Raw genomic sequence first — 17,806 nt, forward strand, 5'->3', positions numbered from 1 at the left:
AATGGGGGACGGAGGGAGTATGTGATTTGTTTCAAATTTATTATGCTTTTGATTTGTATAAATTTTTTATTCTTATATAACTAAAATTGTTTCTCATATTGTTCATTGTTAATATTGATTTTAATTTGTTTAATTAATTAAAATTGAAAATTAATATTTTAAAAATATATTAATCTGTAACACAGGATAAGTTGTGGTACTCGAAGGATTCTTTGTTATTCATGATTTACTTTGTACATGTAATTTTCATTGTATTATGGAATACACATTAATTATTTACAATTTTTATATAATGATATTATTCCTAATTTTGTGTAACTGATTTCGATTAAATAATAATGTATGACATTTCACCCTACTCATACATATTAAGACGTAAGGGTGGTGGTGTGTAAGTGTGATATCTCAACTGATTGCATTTATGAATTTTTCCGCTCAATGCTGTCTATAAATAAAATCGAAGGATTCCATCGACGAAGCACAACAATATTTGCTAGCAGCTCTTCCACATTCCAATGAAAATGGGAAAGAATTTGGGAAACGGTTTGGTGTTTGTTTTGATATTGTTGTTAGCATTGTTCATGATTCAAATTGCCGATGGCCGTATGCTTGAGAAAGATCAATTTAATGGTGGAGGAGGCGGGGGCGGGGGCGGGGGAGGGGGCGGAGGCGGTGGAAGTAGAGGTGGGAGTGGATATGGATATGGTAGTGGTGAGGGTTATGGGGCTGGTGGAGGTGCCGGTGGGACAGGAGGCGGTGGTGGCGGGGGTGGTGGTGGCGGGGGTGGCGGTGGCGGTGGCGGTGGTGAAGAGGGTGGATTTGGAGCTGGCCAGGGACAAGGGTATGGTCAGGGTGCAGGTGGTGGTACAGGTAATGGTGGCCATTGAGGAGATTATGGACATTGGTGAATAATTATAATAATACTACTATTAAATAAGTCCATGCATCTATATAGTATAATTGATCGAGTTTCCATATGATATGGTGTTTCCTATATATTGGGTTTAAATTGTAATGATTTTTTATGGGTTAATGGAACAATTATATACTACTATTATGTTTACAGACCTTGCTCATGCTATATCAGTAGTATAGTGATCAATGTATAACTAATTTTAAACGAAAACTTAGATACAAATATTATAAGAGAACATGTCATTTTTATTTTGTATTGAAAAAATTAAAAGTAAAAATAACTTTAGGTAATCTGAATTTTATAATAATTTGATTTTGTAATGTCAAATTCTGCGTTTAAGGGGGTGTTCTGCTTTTATAGCGACCATATCCTATATTGTACAATCTAATTATGAGTAAACCTTCGTAGTAGTTAGTAAAGGATGTATTTTCTTATAAAAAGCATTTATATTCCTACGTACACAATAATAGATAAATTAGTTAAACATTTATATCCCCACACAATAATATATAATTAAATTAATTAAACATTTATATTCCTACACAATAATAGAACGCCATTATTTTCAGTTTAATAAGTAGTTAATTTCATTATTCTTTTATATGTATATGGCACTTCTCTCTCTACTTGAAGTGATTTTTTTCGGGGGAAGTGATCGCTATTTTACGTGGATTATGAGCATACTGTGATTGAGATATTTTAGTATAAGATAAATTACTACTCCCTTCGTTCCCTAATAATTGTCCACTTTAGTTCCGGCACAAATTTTAAGAAATGTAAAAGAAAGTATTTAAAAAAGTCAGTGGAATATGACTATTCTCACTTTTATATACACCATATTAATTTATAATAAAATGTGAGTGAATTGAGTTAGTATAATACGTAGCTTACTTACCATTTATAGTAAACAGTGAAAGTGGATAATTAATAGGGACGAACGAAAATGACAAAGTGGACAATTATTTGGGAGGGGGGGGGTTGGGGGAGGAGGCGGAGGGAGGGAGTATAAAAATATGTAATTTGGTCATATTCTGATCTATATAATAATTTTAAAAATAATTAATTTTGTCATAACTTTGGAGGAAATTATGTATGATTTGTTTCCCAAAATATTTTAGTGAGTTTAGTCTAAAATTATATTCTATTTTTCATATTAAAATTAATAGCTTTGGTGAGTGATACACAAGTACACATATTTATAAAAGAAAAATCATGAATTTTGGCTTTTGTGTCATACGTAATTTTCTCCAAATACAAAACAATGAGACTTAGAGAAACATGTTAAAATTATAATGTTATTAGTATTGTTCACATGACATGATTGTGAAGACGATATACCATAAGAGAGCACATATATACTCCTTAAAAATATAGATGGTGTTCGGTTTACAAGATAAAATAATACCAAGATACAATCTAGGATTGAGTTGTTAGATTATTTTAGTCATAGGGGGTTAGCTATGACTAATTATCCCATGATTATCCATCTAGGATTGAGTTATGGGGTTGAATCTCATGAACCAAACACACTACAAATTTAATCCCGGATACAATCTTACAAACCGAACACCCCCATAGGAGTACAAGTTAATCGACACGGCCTATACGTACTATATATGATTGGAAACATGAGCATAAATTTTTTATATTGTAACAACTTTTGTAGAGGAATATTTGGTAGATAATAGCTGAAGGACATGAAAAATTGAGTTTATGAGTGAGTAATCAAATTTAATAAATAAAACACGGTGATGATCAAACATATTATGGTCCAACCAAACTGGGCTAAAGATCTTAAATATGTTGGTAAGATTTGCTAGGCCTGCATATCAGCCCAACTAAAACAATACTAATATCATTGTAAACAAATATAATGTGGTATTTTTAATATACATACTCATATATTTGAAACGCCACGAATATTACTACTATTTCATTAAATTCTAAATAAGTAATGTTTTGTATTTAGACTCCATTTTTCATTTTATACAAAGTCCTTGAAATATATAAAAAAAAAAAACTTTGAAATTGAGATAATCCCACACATATTTATATAACGATGAAAAATGAAAAAAGGAAAAATTAAAAGTATGTTTAAAAGAGCTTGATTATTAGCAGCTAGTATTTCGAATCATCTCACAAAACGTAAAAAAACGACCCAAGTTCGAGTCAAAATTATTTTCTTTCCTCGGTCACGGAATTAGGATAAGTATTTTTTTTTTTTTTTTTTTTTTTTTTGGCCCGCAAGGGTTTAGCGCAGTTGGTTCCAGGGAAGCAGATATTGCTACAAGGAGCGGGGTTCGAATTGCACTACTGGCGTGTGGGAGCTTCCATCTCTCAGGGTTTGAATCTAATCCCTACTGGCGTGTGGGAGCTTCCATCTCTCAGGCACAAGTATGAGGGCTCCTGTCAGGTGGGTTGAAGGCCTCCTCTCTAATGAGCCGCTGTATACCCTGATTGAACCCCTTCACAAACTGTTGGACCAGAGTGTGGGGGCGGCTGAGGTGACCGCATCACCTTTTGCTACAAGGATAAGTATTTTTTTTTATCACTTTTTGACCATCAATAGAGTTGCATTAATTTAATAATGTAAACAATGAAAGCAAATCTAGTTTGAACATAGTAATTAATATAGAAGTTTCGAGTTGCTCCCAATTTTTCGTCGCCTACAATTAAAACTCTTGTCATCGTTTTGATATTGAGCTTTCACAAACCAAAACAAGTGGGATATAATAACACACTGCATAAATCTCCCAAATGATAAATTCTAGCCCCCTCTGGCTCTCTGTCTATTGATTATTTCCCCCCCTTTTTTCCATTTGATATTCAATTATCACTATTCTCTTCAACACTTCCTTTCCTTCACCAAGTCTCTATATATATCTATCTTCCCTTCCCCATTTTTCATCCATCTTTTACTGCAAAATAGCCTCTTTTTCTCTCTAAACAAATTACAATCTCTGTTTTCCCCTGTTTCCAATGGCGCCCCCAAACGATCCTGCCAACGCAATCCACACCTCTCCCAAGCTCATCAAAAACGACACCGTTTTCGACCTCGCCGACGGCAAGCTCTCCGTTCATAACGTGCCGCTTCTCTCCGAGGTTCCGGCCACCGTCACCTTCCGCAGCTTCTCCTCCGTCGTGAAATCCTCCACCGCCCCGCCGGAGCTCTTCGATCGCGCTAAATCCCTCTCCCACAACGGCGGCTTCCTCGGCTTCAGCCAGCGCAGTCCCTCCGACCGCCTCACCACCTCCATCGGAAAATTCACCGGCCGCGACTTCCTCAGCATCTTCCGATTCAAAACATGGTGGTCCACTCAGTGGGTCGGCACCTCCGGCTCCGACATCCAGTCCGAAACCCAGTGGATCATGCTCGACGTCCCCGAGATCCGATCCTACGCCGCCGTCATCCCGATCATCGACGGCGGCTTCCGCTCTGCTTTACAGCCAGGGGCGGACGGCCACCTCCTCCTCTGCGCCGAGAGCGGCTCCACGGCTGTGAAGGCGTCCGCGCTCGGCGCCATCGCGTACGTCCACGTGTCGGACGATCCCTACGCCCTAATGCGGGACGCCTACACGGCCGTGCGATGCCACCTCGGCACGTTCCGCCTCCTCGAGGAGAAGGCGCCCCCGCCACTCCTGAACAAGTTCGGGTGGTGCACCTGGGACGCCTTCTACCTCACGGTGGAGCCCGCCGGGATCTGGCACGGCGTCAAAGAGTTCGCCGCCGGCGGGCTCCACCCGCGGTTCCTGATCATCGACGACGGTTGGCAGAGCATCAACGTTGATGGCCAGGACCCGCACGAGGACGCCAAGAACCTCGTTCTTGGCGGCACTCAGATGACCGCCCGCCTCCATCGTTTCGAGGAGTGCGGGAAGTTCCGAAAGTACCGCGCAGGGTCGATGGAGGGGGCTGAAGCCCCCTCGTTCGACCCCAAAAAGCCCAAAATGCTGATCAACAAAGCGATCGAGTTGGAGATGGCTGAAAAGGCTAAAGACAAAGCAATGCAAGCTGGTGCAGCCGATCTCTCCGAGTTAGAATTCGAAATCGAAAAACTGAAGAAGGAACTAGAAGACATGTACGGTGACGAGAAGGGCTCGTCGGAAAATGGTTGCTCCGGCAAGAAGGAGGAAACCGGTATGAAGGCATTCACAGAGGATTTGAGGAGTAATTTCAAAGGATTGGATGATATCTACGTTTGGCACGCATTGGCCGGGGCGTGGGGTGGGGTTAGGCCCGGGGCGACTCACCTCAAGGCTAAGATCGTGCCTTGCAAGCTCTCCCCGGGCCTCGATGGCACCATGTCGGATCTTGCAGTCGTCAAGATCGTCGAGGGCTCCATCGGCCTCGTGGACCCGGATCAAGCCGAGGACTTCTATGACTCTATGCACTCTTATCTAGCTAATGCAGGAATCACAGGAGTCAAAGTGGATGTTATTCATGTAAGTATCCATTAAAAAATTGTCTGGTTAAATCTTTCCTTTTATGACACTGTCACACGTGCAGACACTTGAATATGTGAGTGAGGACTATGGGGGCAGAGTAGCTCTTGCAAAGGCTTATTACAAGGGTTTGTCCAAATCTCTAAAGAAGAATTTCAATGGAACTGGTCTTATTTCCAGCATGCAGCAGTGTAATGACTTCTTCTTCCTTGGGACCGAGCAGATCTCAATGGGAAGAGTCGGTAAGAAATTAAAAATTCTTAATCATCAATAATCAAGTCAATTTTTGATGTTGTTTCAATTTTAAATAGGGGATGACTTTTGGTTCCAAGACCCAAATGGTGATCCAATGGGAGTTTATTGGCTACAAGGGGTCCACATGATCCACTGTGCCTATAACAGTATGTGGATGGGACAATTCATCCAACCAGATTGGGACATGTTTCAATCCGACCATTGTTGTGCCAAGTTCCACGCTGGATCAAGAGCTATTTGTGGAGGCCCAGTCTATGTGAGTGACTCTTTGGGAGGCCATGATTTTGATCTTCTAAAAAAGCTTGTGTTCCAAGATGGTACAATCCCTAAATGTACACATTTTGCTCTCCCAACAAGAGATTGCCTCTTTAAGAATCCCCTCTTTGATAGCAAGTCCATCCTCAAGATTTGGAACTTCAACAAGGTGCAATGAGTAATTTTTTTTTTTTTTTTTAACTTTCAGATAGTTTGATTATCACTACAACATCGTTGATTGGATGTATTAATGATGATTATGCAGTACGGAGGTGTCATCGGGGCATTCAACTGCCAGGGCGCCGGGTGGGACCCCAAGGAGCAGAGGATCAGGGGCTATTCGGAGTGCTACAAGCCCCTCACTGCCTCGGTCCACGTGTCTAATCTCAAGTGGGATCAAAAGGCCGAAGCTGCTAGCCTCGGGGAAGCCGAGGAGTACGCTGTGTACCTAACTGAGGGCGAAAAGATTGTCTTGACTACACCAGAATCGGATCCTATCGTGGTGACTCTGCAGCCCTCCACGTTTGAAATCTTTAGCTTCGTCCCAATCAAGAAGATCGGGAACGATGCTAAGTTCGCGCCAATTGGGCTGACCGGCATGTTCAACAGTGGAGGGACGATTCAAGGGCTGGTGTACAACGAGGCCGTGGCCAAGATCGAGGTTAAGGGCGAAGGTACATTCTTGGCGTATTCGAGCATTGCCCCGAAGAAATCGTATGTCAATGGAGATGAGGTATTGTTCCAATGGTCTGGAGATGGGAAGCTGCAAGTTAGCATTCCTTGGTATCAAGAATGTGGAGGAATTTCTAACCTAACTTTTGTGTACTAATGCTTGGTCATGTTTACTCTATAGCTTATTAGTAGAGTGATTAAGTTTGAATCATATGTATTTTCAGGCTTTTGAGTTTGATAAGATTGATTATGATGTATTTGATGATAAGGAAGTGTTACTGCCTAATGATGTATAAGGCGAAGAAATTATGATAATTTTAAGTTTTTTCATTTTTTTTTTGTATGTTGTGTTATTGTTTTTGGGTTATGTTTTTTTGTATACTGAATTCTTGAGAAAATTGGGACTAATTTTAGGTCTGGTAAATGTTGGTAGAATCGAATTAATTAAAAATAACGTGCGCAATATGTCGTATACGTGTGTGAAGCTGATTGTAACTTTTTATTGAGGGAAATGTCACACTATGTCATAGAATTAATTTCTTGCCTGCTAAACACTATACAGAACTTAACAAATATTTTGAAGATTTTGCTAAGTATTTAGCTTACATCTGTACACGTACGTGTATACCTACACAAAATCTCACTAAATATCAAATGTAGCATACCTTTGCAAGAAGGATTTCAATTTCCATTTAAGAACATATAGCTGTAATTCATTGCTAATTTTCTTAAATTGCTAATTAATTCATCAATGCAGTGTAGTGTATGATCACGTTAAAATATCAACACAAACTTAGTTGGTATTTTAATACAATATGTTGACATTGATATTCAAAATGTCAACACAGTATATTAAAATGACAACACACAACATAAATTTGAGTTGACATTTTAATGTGATCGTGTTGATATTTTCCATACATACATTGCATTGATTAGTTAGCCAGTTAGCAATTTTAATAAGTAAAAGTTAGCATTACAACTCACACTAAGAATACAATACTGCTAAATTCTTGAGAAATAGTAAGTTGTTACTTGCGTATCGACTAAATTAGTTTCTAATGAAAACTAATTAATTTAAAATTAAGATTGTAAATTCTATCAAAATTTTAATTAAATCGTAATTAATTATTTATTGATTTTATATAAATTTTATTTACTTTTAATTCAAACAATCATACTATAATCATGAATTACAGGTATATATATTTAATTAGTTTTCTTCAGTGGATTGTGAATGAGGTGGGACTGTTTATGCCTTGTTTTTTAAGGCAAAACAAGAAAAGGGGGATTAAAATTGGATTATTTACGTGATATAGCCGTCTCCTACAATTCCAGAAGATGTAAAGGGTACACTTCTTGTTTTTTGTGATCAATATATTTAGTTTCTATAAACTGCACATACTTATAAAATTGACAATGCGAGTCATATCTCGCACACCCATAAACATGGACCGAACCTAATAAAAACATTGGATTACCTATTATTTGTTAGGGAGATTCAATATATAGAATAGAAAAACGGATATCTGAAAGTCGTGATAATCACTTTCAGATCAAATCAATTTTGGTGGTTCTATCAAACTTATTTGATCGGATAAAATTCAAAGAATTCAGAAAATTCATATGTGTATTCGAGATATTTGAACCAGAAGAATTGATCAGATTTTGAAGAAGACGAACCGGTGCAGCTGCTGACGAAACAGTGCATCCGTTGGGAATATTAACCGAAAATAACTGATTTTCAAAAGGTTTCCGAAATTGCAAATTAGTCCTTTGACTTTCAGAAATTATATTTTCGGATGAATTTCTAATACAGCAACTTCGTTGGAAATAAAAAATTAGTCCTCTGCCCCTTGGACCCCGCTGCCCCCGGACCCCCGTTCATCTATTAAGGAGTTTCGCCCCTAACATCATAATGAATTCAAATAAGCGTGCACTCCGCACCTCCATACTTAGATGTATCATTATAACAATAACCGATTAATCAAGTTAATCCAATTACACTAAAATATCCAACATTATTGACATGAAATATTGTCGATAAAGCACAATTTAGTCAATAAGATGTATTTATACAATAGGTTGAATATTCAAGTTATTACATGGATAGACTTTGATCATTTATATAAATTATATACTAATATAGATAAATTGTTTTACACAATTTTAGAGATTAATTGTGAATAGATTTATCTCCATACAAACTAACATAATGATACATTTTTTTTAGAAGCGGATAACGATAATTGTAACAAGAATAGACATTTAAAAATGTCAATTCAAGATAACATAATAACATTTTTTTGGAGCAGGTAACAATAACCGTAACAAAAATAATATTTAAAATGTAAGAATAAATTTTAATGATACTTATTAAGTTCACTAAGTAAAACACATCTTATAACATGATGATACAATGTTTTGCCTTGACATAATTATAGTATTTCCTTCACAAATTATAAACTTGGCAAAATATGTTTTGATGATAAACTTGTTATTTTAAGTTTGCATTATCTAAAAGTATATTTATGGCACATGATTTCAATAGATTAAATGTACATGGAGTATTATATAGTACAAGAAATTAAATCCCACATACGTAGCGGTAGTTGGATTACCCAATATTAGGGGAAAATCAATTAAATTAGTTTGATTATCCAAGTCTTAATCACAATAACTCTATATTTGGGCTACTTTTCTGCTGCTAGAATCCTCCTTTATTTGCACTGTCTAGATTCTTACCAGAATCTTCGTGCCACGTGTTTGGCTTAATATTTTTACTAGATAATGTAGGTGTTGTACATTTATCTCGTATTTTCTTGCTAGTTAAATTCACACCTAAAATAAAAGATGTAGGTGGAAATAGGCATGGTGTGGGTGATCGATTTCTTCAAACAAAGTTTTTATTTATTGTTACAATTCCTATCATGTGTGGTTGAGTCATTATTGCTCTGACGAATAATGTGTCAATATATAAGTTTATTTTATTGAACAATTTAACCAAACTTCTCTTCAATACGTGTGAAATTAAAAAAAAAAAAGACCATTTTTTTAAATTTAAAGAATTAGTGTGAATTGTACCTTAAGAAAGAACGCACTGGAAAAAACTAGTAGTACTAATTAAAATTTAGTTGTACTAATTTTTATATGGTTGCTAGGGTTGACAATTGAAACTAACGTATATTTTAATTTAAAGAATTAGTGTGAATTGTACCTTAAGAAAGAATGCACTGGAAAATACTACTAGTAGTAATTAAAATTTAGTTGTACTAATTTTTATATGGGTGTTAGTGTTTGGCAATTGAAACTAACGTATAATTGTCCACGTCGATGTCAAGAGAAAACTGAAACTAGTATATAAATCTTATGAGTCACTCCTCTTATCACCAATTGGTTTTAGGCATGGATTTCTATTATAGTATCAGAGTGAGTCACCGACTGTGGGTTAAAATTAACTGACCCAACAATATATCTGGGCTAAAACGGTAAAAAAAATGACTGACCCAACAATATATATAGGCTTAAAATTTGGGCCAATTATCCAATCGACCGAGAAAAAAATTGGGCAATCGTCCAATTGATCATAAAAAACTCCAACGCCTTCAAGGTTCACCTTGAAGGGTTTGAGGGAGGGTGTTGACAATTGAAACTAACATATAACTGTCCTAAATCGGTGTCAAGAGAAAACTGAAACTAGTATATAAATCTCCTGGATCACTCCTCCTATCACCAATTGGTTTTAGGATGAAACCCATGAATTTCTATCAGTTAGCATGTTCTATACATGCTTTTTTGGTAGATTTCTATTATTTTGCTTTATCATTTTAGTCGTCCAATTTGTAATCAATACATGTCATTAGAAATCGCTCCAATATAAATAAAATCTTGCTTTGTTTTAAGAAAGATAAATGATTACTAGCTATCAATTACTCCCTACCTCTTAAGGTCGGTTTAGAGTTGTCTCTAGATAGTTAAATCATTTCTCTTTTTTTTTTTTAAATTCTTCTTTTCTATTTACTCGCTCTTCATTTCTCTTATTTTATTTTATTCTTCCCACCTTTAATTTTTTACACAATAATTTTTTGAAAAATTGTATCCAAAAAGAATGTGTCTAATTATCTTGGAAGCGAAAGAGAATACTACAAAAATCTCTCATAACACAAACATAATCACATGTACTACCATATGACATGCATGCTATAGAGTAGACTACATCATGTGTGCAATTAAAACTATTTTGATATGATATTTAAAAAGTTGTCATTTTCATGCATATACCATTGAGATGACCATACCTAAACCCAAGTAGTTAGGGCACGTATTATATTCCTCTTTTTAAATAATGTATAAATTAAAATTTGGGGCGGGTCCGATTTCAATTTTGTCGGTTTCCTAGTTTTTTTTCGAAATGATTTTGTAGGTTTTAAATCTATAATTAAAATTTATAACAACAACAGACGCAAATTAAATTTAAACCAAGTCCAGAAGGGTTTTATTGATTGGATCTATCCAATCAATAAAATTTTTATAGAACATTTGTATGTATTTCTTAGATATTTTCATGTAACCGTACGTTGACATCATATGTTTTCATTATAAATGAAAAAATTGGGGAATGAAGAAGAAAGATAAGAGCACTCCCAATGGAGTTCCCTAAAAACTCCCTTATTTCTCCCTAACTCCTGCCACATCAGCGCCACATCAGCACCAAAATTTATCCCCAGTTTTTAGCCAAGTGCTACATTGGTTTCTCCCTTATTTCTCCCTTATTTCTCCCTAACTCAACATTTCATTTTTACATCATTATTTTTTATATTATTTAATTTTCCCTACAAATGTATTTAATAAATAGACTAATAATGAACAATTCATCGTTGTATTAATCATTGGAAAATATAATACAACGAGAAAAAAAAAACTACAAATAAAAAACGCAAATAAACAAAGATTTAAAAAAAAAAAATCTAAGACGGAGGGGCCGGAGGGGCGTCGGGATCGAGCCCCAGCGTACTCTGCAGGTGTTGGATGCATTTCCAGAGGGCCGCCTTTTCTTCAGGGGTCCCGCCGCCGGTGAAGTACAGCGTGTACATCTGGGTCAGATTGGCGACATTGCTCGAATAAGTGGCTTTTTCTAAGTCGATGACGGATTCCGACGCGACTTCCGACGTTGCGCCCTTCCCCTTCCGCCTCCCCTTCGCCTTCTTCACTCCCTCCGGGCGCTCGTGCGGACCATCCCCACTCAAGTCGATGTGGGCCGCGCTCCCCTCGCTCTCCGAAACGCTAAGTCGCGAGCGCACCGATTTCCCGTGCAGCGCGTCGTGCATTCCCGTCCGGAATTTGGGGAGATCCTTCAGCTTATCGTAGATGTTCCAATACTTGAAGCCCTTCGTCGACAAGTACTGGCTACTATACATCCGGATGGCCTCATCTCGGACCATGTGCTCGTTCTGGCCACTCGTCATGTGAGTCATCAAGTTAGAATAAATACCGTTGAAGTGCCCGCAGTCCCTCATGAGGCGCTCCCAATGCCGACGGATCGCCTCGCTGCCATGGTCCTTCATTGAGGCAGTCTTGTGGCTCCTGTACTTCGCGGCAATCCGCTCCCAGAATATGATCTCAGTCTGGTAGTTGCTGCGCTCCGCGTCCTGTGACGTGTCCGCCCAGCAGTCGGCTATCAGCTCGGACTCTTGCAGAGTGTAAGTAGTCCTTACCCGCTTCGGCCTCTCATCGGAACCCGTATCAGTCGCAGCCGACGACGCCGGCGCCTTCCCCCTCCCGCTCCTAGAAGGCGGCTCGGTGGGCGTTTCTTCCACCTCGAAGTCCTCCGCGCTCAGTGTCGCGGCCTGAGATTCTTGGTCGCCTGGGGTTGATCCGGGGGTGTCGAACTGGGGCCGATACACATCGTCGGCTGGAAAGGGCATTCTGCCGGCAGAGTTGAAGTACGGAGAAAGTCTCCGCGCCGGAGGAGTCTGCAAAGGAGACGGACCCCCGTATGGAAGTTGGCCGGGAGGAGAACCCATCGCCAACAACGACTGCATCCACTGCTCGTTTGCTTCATCCGTGTTGGGAATTTGTGAACTCGACTCTTTCCCCTTACCCTTATCCTTACCCGATCGGGAACTTTTCTTCCAAAAGCTCATAATTTTGATGAAAATTGAAGATTGGGAGAAGAGATTGAAAATGGAGAGAATGAAGATTGTGGGTGATGAATGGAGGAAGTGGAGGAAATATTTATAGGGGTGGAATGTAAAATAGCCGTTGGGTTCAAAAAAAAAAAAAAAAAATTTTAATTATCGCCGATTATCGCCGAGCGTCGCCACAGTGGCCGGCGATCGCTCGGCGATAATCCGGCGTTAGAACGCCACTCGGCGAAGCAACGGCAACATTATCGCCGAATTATCGCCGACTTCGCCACAATGGCCGGCGATAATTCGGCGATAACCGGCGATTTATCGCCGAGAATTCGCCACCTCCATTGGGAATGCTCTAAGAGCATTCCCAATGGAGGTGGCGAATTCTCGGCGATAAATCGCCGGTTATCGCCGAATTATCGCCGGCCATTGTGGCGAAGTCGGCGATAATTCGGCGATAATGTTGCCGTTGCTTCGCCGAGTGGCGTTCTAACGCCGGATTATCGCCGAGCGATCGCCGGCCACTGTGGCGACGCTCGGCGATAATCGGCGATAATTAAAATTTTTTTTTTTTTTTTTTGAACCCAACGGCTATTTTACATTCCACCCCTATAAATATTTCCTCCACTTCCTCCATTCATCACCCACAATCTTCATTCTCTCCATTTTCAATCTCTTCTCCCAATCTTCAATTTTCATCAAAATTATGAGCTTTTGGAAGAAAAGTTCCCGATCGGGTAAGGATAAGGGTAAGGGGAAAGAGTCGAGTTCACAAATTCCCAACACGGATGAAGCAAACGAGCAGTGGATGCAGTCGTTGTTGGCGATGGGTTCTCCTCCCGGCCAACTTCCATACGGGGGTCCGTCTCCTTTGCAGACTCCTCCGGCGCGGAGACTTTCTCCGTACTTCAACTCTGCCGGCAGAATGCCCTTTCCAGCCGACGATGTGTATCGGCCCCAGTTCGACACCCCCGGATCAACCCCAGGCGACCAAGAATCTCAGGCCGCGACACTGAGCGCGGAGGACTTCGAGGTGGAAGAAACGCCCACCGAGCCGCCTTCTAGGAGCGGGAGGGGGAAGGCGCCGGCGTCGTCGGCTGCGACTGATACGGGTTCCGATGAGAGGCCGAAGCGGGTAAGGACTACTTACACTCTGCAAGAGTCCGAGCTGATAGCCGACTGCTGGGCGGACACGTCACAGGACGCGGAGCGCAGCAACTACCAGACTGAGATCATATTCTGGGAGCGGATTGCCGCGAAGTACAGGAGCCACAAGACTGCCTCAATGAAGGACCATGGCAGCGAGGCGATCCGTCGGCATTGGGAGCGCCTCATGAGGGACTGCGGGCACTTCAACGGTATTTATTCTAACTTGATGACTCACATGACGAGTGGCCAGAACGAGCACATGGTCCGAGATGAGGCCATCCGGATGTATAGTAGCCAGTACTTGTCGACGAAGGGCTTCAAGTATTGGAACATCTACGATAAGCTGAAGGATCTCCCCAAATTCCGGACGGGAATGCACGACGCGCTGCACGGGAAATCGGTGCGCTCGCGACTTAGCGTTTCGGAGAGCGAGGGGAGCGCGGCCCACATCGACTTGAGTGGGGATGGTCCGCACGAGCGCCCGGAGGGAGTGAAGAAGGCGAAGGGGAGGCGGAAGGGGAAGGGCGCAACGTCGGAAGTCGCGTCGGAATCCGTCATCGACTTAGAAAAAGCCACTTATTCGAGCAATGTCGCCAATCTGACCCAGATGTACACGCTGTACTTCACCGGCGGCGGGACCCCTGAAGAAAAGGCGGCCCTCTGGAAATGCATCCAACACCTGCAGAGTACGCTGGGGCTCGATCCCGACGCCCCTCCGGCCCCTCCGTCTTAGATTTTTTTTTTTTAAATCTTTGTTTATTTGCGTTTTTTATTTGTAGTTTTTTTTTTCTCGTTGTATTATATTTTCCAATGATTAATACAACGATGAATTGTTCATTATTAGTCTATTTATTAAATACATTTGTAGGGAAAATTAAATAATATAAAAAATAATGATGTAAAAATGAAATGTTGAGTTAGGGAGAAATAAGGGAGAAATAAGGGAGAAACCAATGTAGCACTTGGCTAAAAACTGGGGATAAATTTTGGTGCTGATGTGGCGCTGATGTGGCAGGAGTTAGGGAGAAATAAGGGAGTTTTTAGGGAACTCCATTGGGAGTGCTCTAATGGTGCATTTAATTTCATTCAAAAATCAAAATCAATCTGTGTCAAATAACGTGGGTAACCGAAATACAGTGGAAATCTAAACTAACACTTGGAATTGAAATCTTGGACTAATTCTTGATTTGATAATGTGACAAATGTCGGCAAATTTTTGTCGGACAAAAATCTTTCCAAGAGAAAAGTGTTCCATTTATCTCTTTAATATCACTATATAATATTTTCTCTTTTTAATAAGGATAAGATATTTATTTCTTGTCTACACACTTTTGTTCCAAATCTGGCCAACTGCATAAATCTGATTCTACCAAATATATACGTGTTGCTGAAGATTGATGACACAACAACCGTCCAATTAACTAACTTAACTGATTTATTGACTGTGAAAAGTGTGACGTCTAATTCTTTAGGTCCTTTTTTCTCATGCAGACTTTTGTATTTGTGACTTATGTCTCATTATACACCATTGATCATGCCTGAAAAATGGGACTAGGTTTTGATAGCTACATAGAGCGTTGAGTGATTTAGGGGGTGGGAAGATTTTATATTAGCAACTTTTAATTATAATTTCTACCACATGTTCCAAATAAATTGAGACAAAAATTTTGTGAAAAAGAAAAATGACTCAACTTAGTTGGGACCTCCAAAAATAAATACAACTCAACTAATTGGTTAGGACGGAAGGAGTACATCTCTTCATACTAGTAGTAGTTTTTTTTATCCCAACCTTCCTAAATTAGCAAATCTATCATTTATTCATTTAGATTAAATTTTGATAATTTTAAAAAGAAAATAAGATAAGTTTAATAGAAATTGACATATTGAATCGTACTACCTCCGTTCCCCAAAGTTTGTCCCAATTTAACTCGGCATGGGTTTTAAGAAATTGTTTGGTTTTGTATTAAATGAAAGTGTGTAGTGGAATAAGGGTCTCACATTAAGGAGATTGAGGGTGTATTTAATGTCTATTTTTGGTAAGATTTCAAGTGGGACAAACTTTGCGGAATGGACGAAATTGGTAAAATGTGACAAACTTTGGAGGACGGAGGGAGTAATATTTAATTTGACACTTTTAAAAGAAAAATTACACATAAACCTTCCTAATTAAGCAACCATCTAGGTTGGAAATTTAATTTAGTGATAGATTTGATAATACATAAAATATCTAGTATAGATATTAAAATATCAAGTTAGTCAAGCTGCTCAAATTAGCCAAAATCTTATCCAATTCTTTTTGTAAAACTCGTTAAACAAATGAGTCACTACTCTCTCATTAATTTGTGAAGATTGAAAATAGGAGCATAAGATTTGGTTACATCACCACGAAATTAAAGGAAAAAAGCACACTTGTTCCAAAAGTATTGGATTTATGTCATTTGACTAGATATGGCCACACGTGATTTCCTTATCCTAAATAGTACCGTGACATCTTTAATCTTTAAATCACTTTAACTCATTCTTCGCTTCCATTTAAAGTTAGCTAAAGTAAAATTTATACTCCCTTCGTCCTATAAAAATTGTCTTATTTTTTCATTTTTATATGTCCATAAAATTTATCTCATTTCACTTTTTACTATTTTTGATAGTAGAGCATATATTTCACTCAACTCATCCGTAATCACATTTTATTATATAAAACTAATGGTATATAAATATAGGACTCACATTCCATTAACTTTTTCAATTCACTTTTTTTATTACATTTCTTAAAACTTATATTCGGTTAAAATGAGACAATCTTTATGGGACGAAAAGATTAATAATTACTTTAAATTAAAAATATACTATAAACTTTGGTGTGGACATACATAACACTTCATAGTTGAGTGACTTGAGTCTCCAATCGCTCAAATTAAATATTTTCACTCTAAATTTTAAATATGATTTATTAGCTATAAAATTTTACTAATAAACCATTATGGAATTCAAATTTGAATAGTTTAGATCTAAGCTTGAATATATTTCTTCGTATTATAAAAAAGCAACTGCAAGCCTATCAATCGGAAGACGAAGATTCGGAAGTTAATTCGAGGAAATCATGGTTAGATTAGCTGATTAATTTGTCGTTTTCTAAATAAACACCATCTTTTCCAACCTATCCCACAAAAAGTAATACTCCACCGACCTTAACATTTACTATTACTAGAAAAAATATTAATAGTGGTCTGTGGTCGGATGAGACCAAACCGACCACGTTTTTTCTTAACACATCAACATCACAAGTAACTAATAACTAACTACCACTAAACCGTCTAATATCTGTCAACAGCTCATGGAAATTGGAATCACAGCTCATTATCTTATTTTTTTAAATAAATGTAATTTTTTTTTTTTGAATTACTTGGTGAGCAATTAGTTCTATAGCCATCCAATTTATTCAATTTCCGGTCCATTAGAATTCTTTAATTATTAATGGGCCTCCTATTGGGTTTCTTTTTTAATGGGCCTTGATATCTGCTGCAAAAGTTGTTATTTAGAGAAGTTGAGCATTAATACCACAATATTTAATCTAAGAAATAATTCTAAACATAGCCCATTTTTCATCAGATTTTAGGGCTAGGACTATGTAGTAGAGTTTAAGTTTAGGGGCTACGACACTAGAGTTGTAATGTTTTTATTATTTTAAAAATTAGTAGCTATAACGGTTTAAATGATTCTACATAGAATTAGCTTAACCTAACTAAAAGGAAAAAAAAATACAATGTTTAACATTTTAACCACATTAATTTGCACCGGATTCTCTATTGCCAAGGGCGAATAAAACTAACTTACATAAAAGCCCTTAATTTTCATATGTAATCTGGTAATTGACTCTTCATAAAAATAAAACCATTTTAACATTCTGACGACCCATTTGTCAGTGTTGATATGTTCAACTAATGAAAATTAAATTGTTTTTTAGTCACAGATGGAGTATTAC

At 38.3% G+C, this 17,806-nt stretch overlaps 1 protein-coding gene across 1 annotated transcript; it reads left to right on the top strand.

Annotated features, from left to right (window-relative positions):
* Positions 1-3,685: 3,685 nt before the first annotated feature.
* On the top strand, positions 3,686-6,884 carry LOC125211898 (stachyose synthase). Its single transcript, XM_048111858.2, has 4 exons — positions 3,686-5,359; positions 5,424-5,601; positions 5,671-6,038; positions 6,135-6,884. The coding sequence occupies exons 1-4, from the start codon at positions 3,896-3,898 to the stop codon at positions 6,696-6,698; spliced, it is 2,574 nt and encodes an 857-aa protein (XP_047967815.1). The 5' UTR covers positions 3,686-3,895; the 3' UTR covers positions 6,699-6,884.
* Positions 6,885-17,806: the final 10,922 nt, after the last annotated feature.

The sequence above is a fragment of the Salvia hispanica genome, chromosome 3, assembly GCF_029641045.1.
Source record: "Salvia hispanica isolate PSC_SH4W2 chromosome 3, Shi_PSC_v1, whole genome shotgun sequence".
Classification (NCBI taxonomy): domain Eukaryota; kingdom Viridiplantae; phylum Streptophyta; class Magnoliopsida; order Lamiales; family Lamiaceae; genus Salvia; species Salvia hispanica.

What these genes read in the sequence shown, in the direction of transcription:
- LOC125211898 (XM_048111858.2), top strand. Translation starts at nt 3,896, where the DNA reads ATGGCGCCCCCAAACGATCCTGCCAACGCAATCCACACCTCTCCCAAG. An exon ending in TCAAAGTGGATGTTATTCAT is followed by an intron (nt 5,360 to 5,423) that starts GTAAGTATCCAT and finishes TCACACGTGCAG; the next exon opens with ACACTTGAATATGTGAGTGA. An exon ending in AGATTTGGAACTTCAACAAG is followed by an intron (nt 6,039 to 6,134) that starts GTGCAATGAGTA and finishes ATGATTATGCAG; the next exon opens with TACGGAGGTGTCATCGGGGC.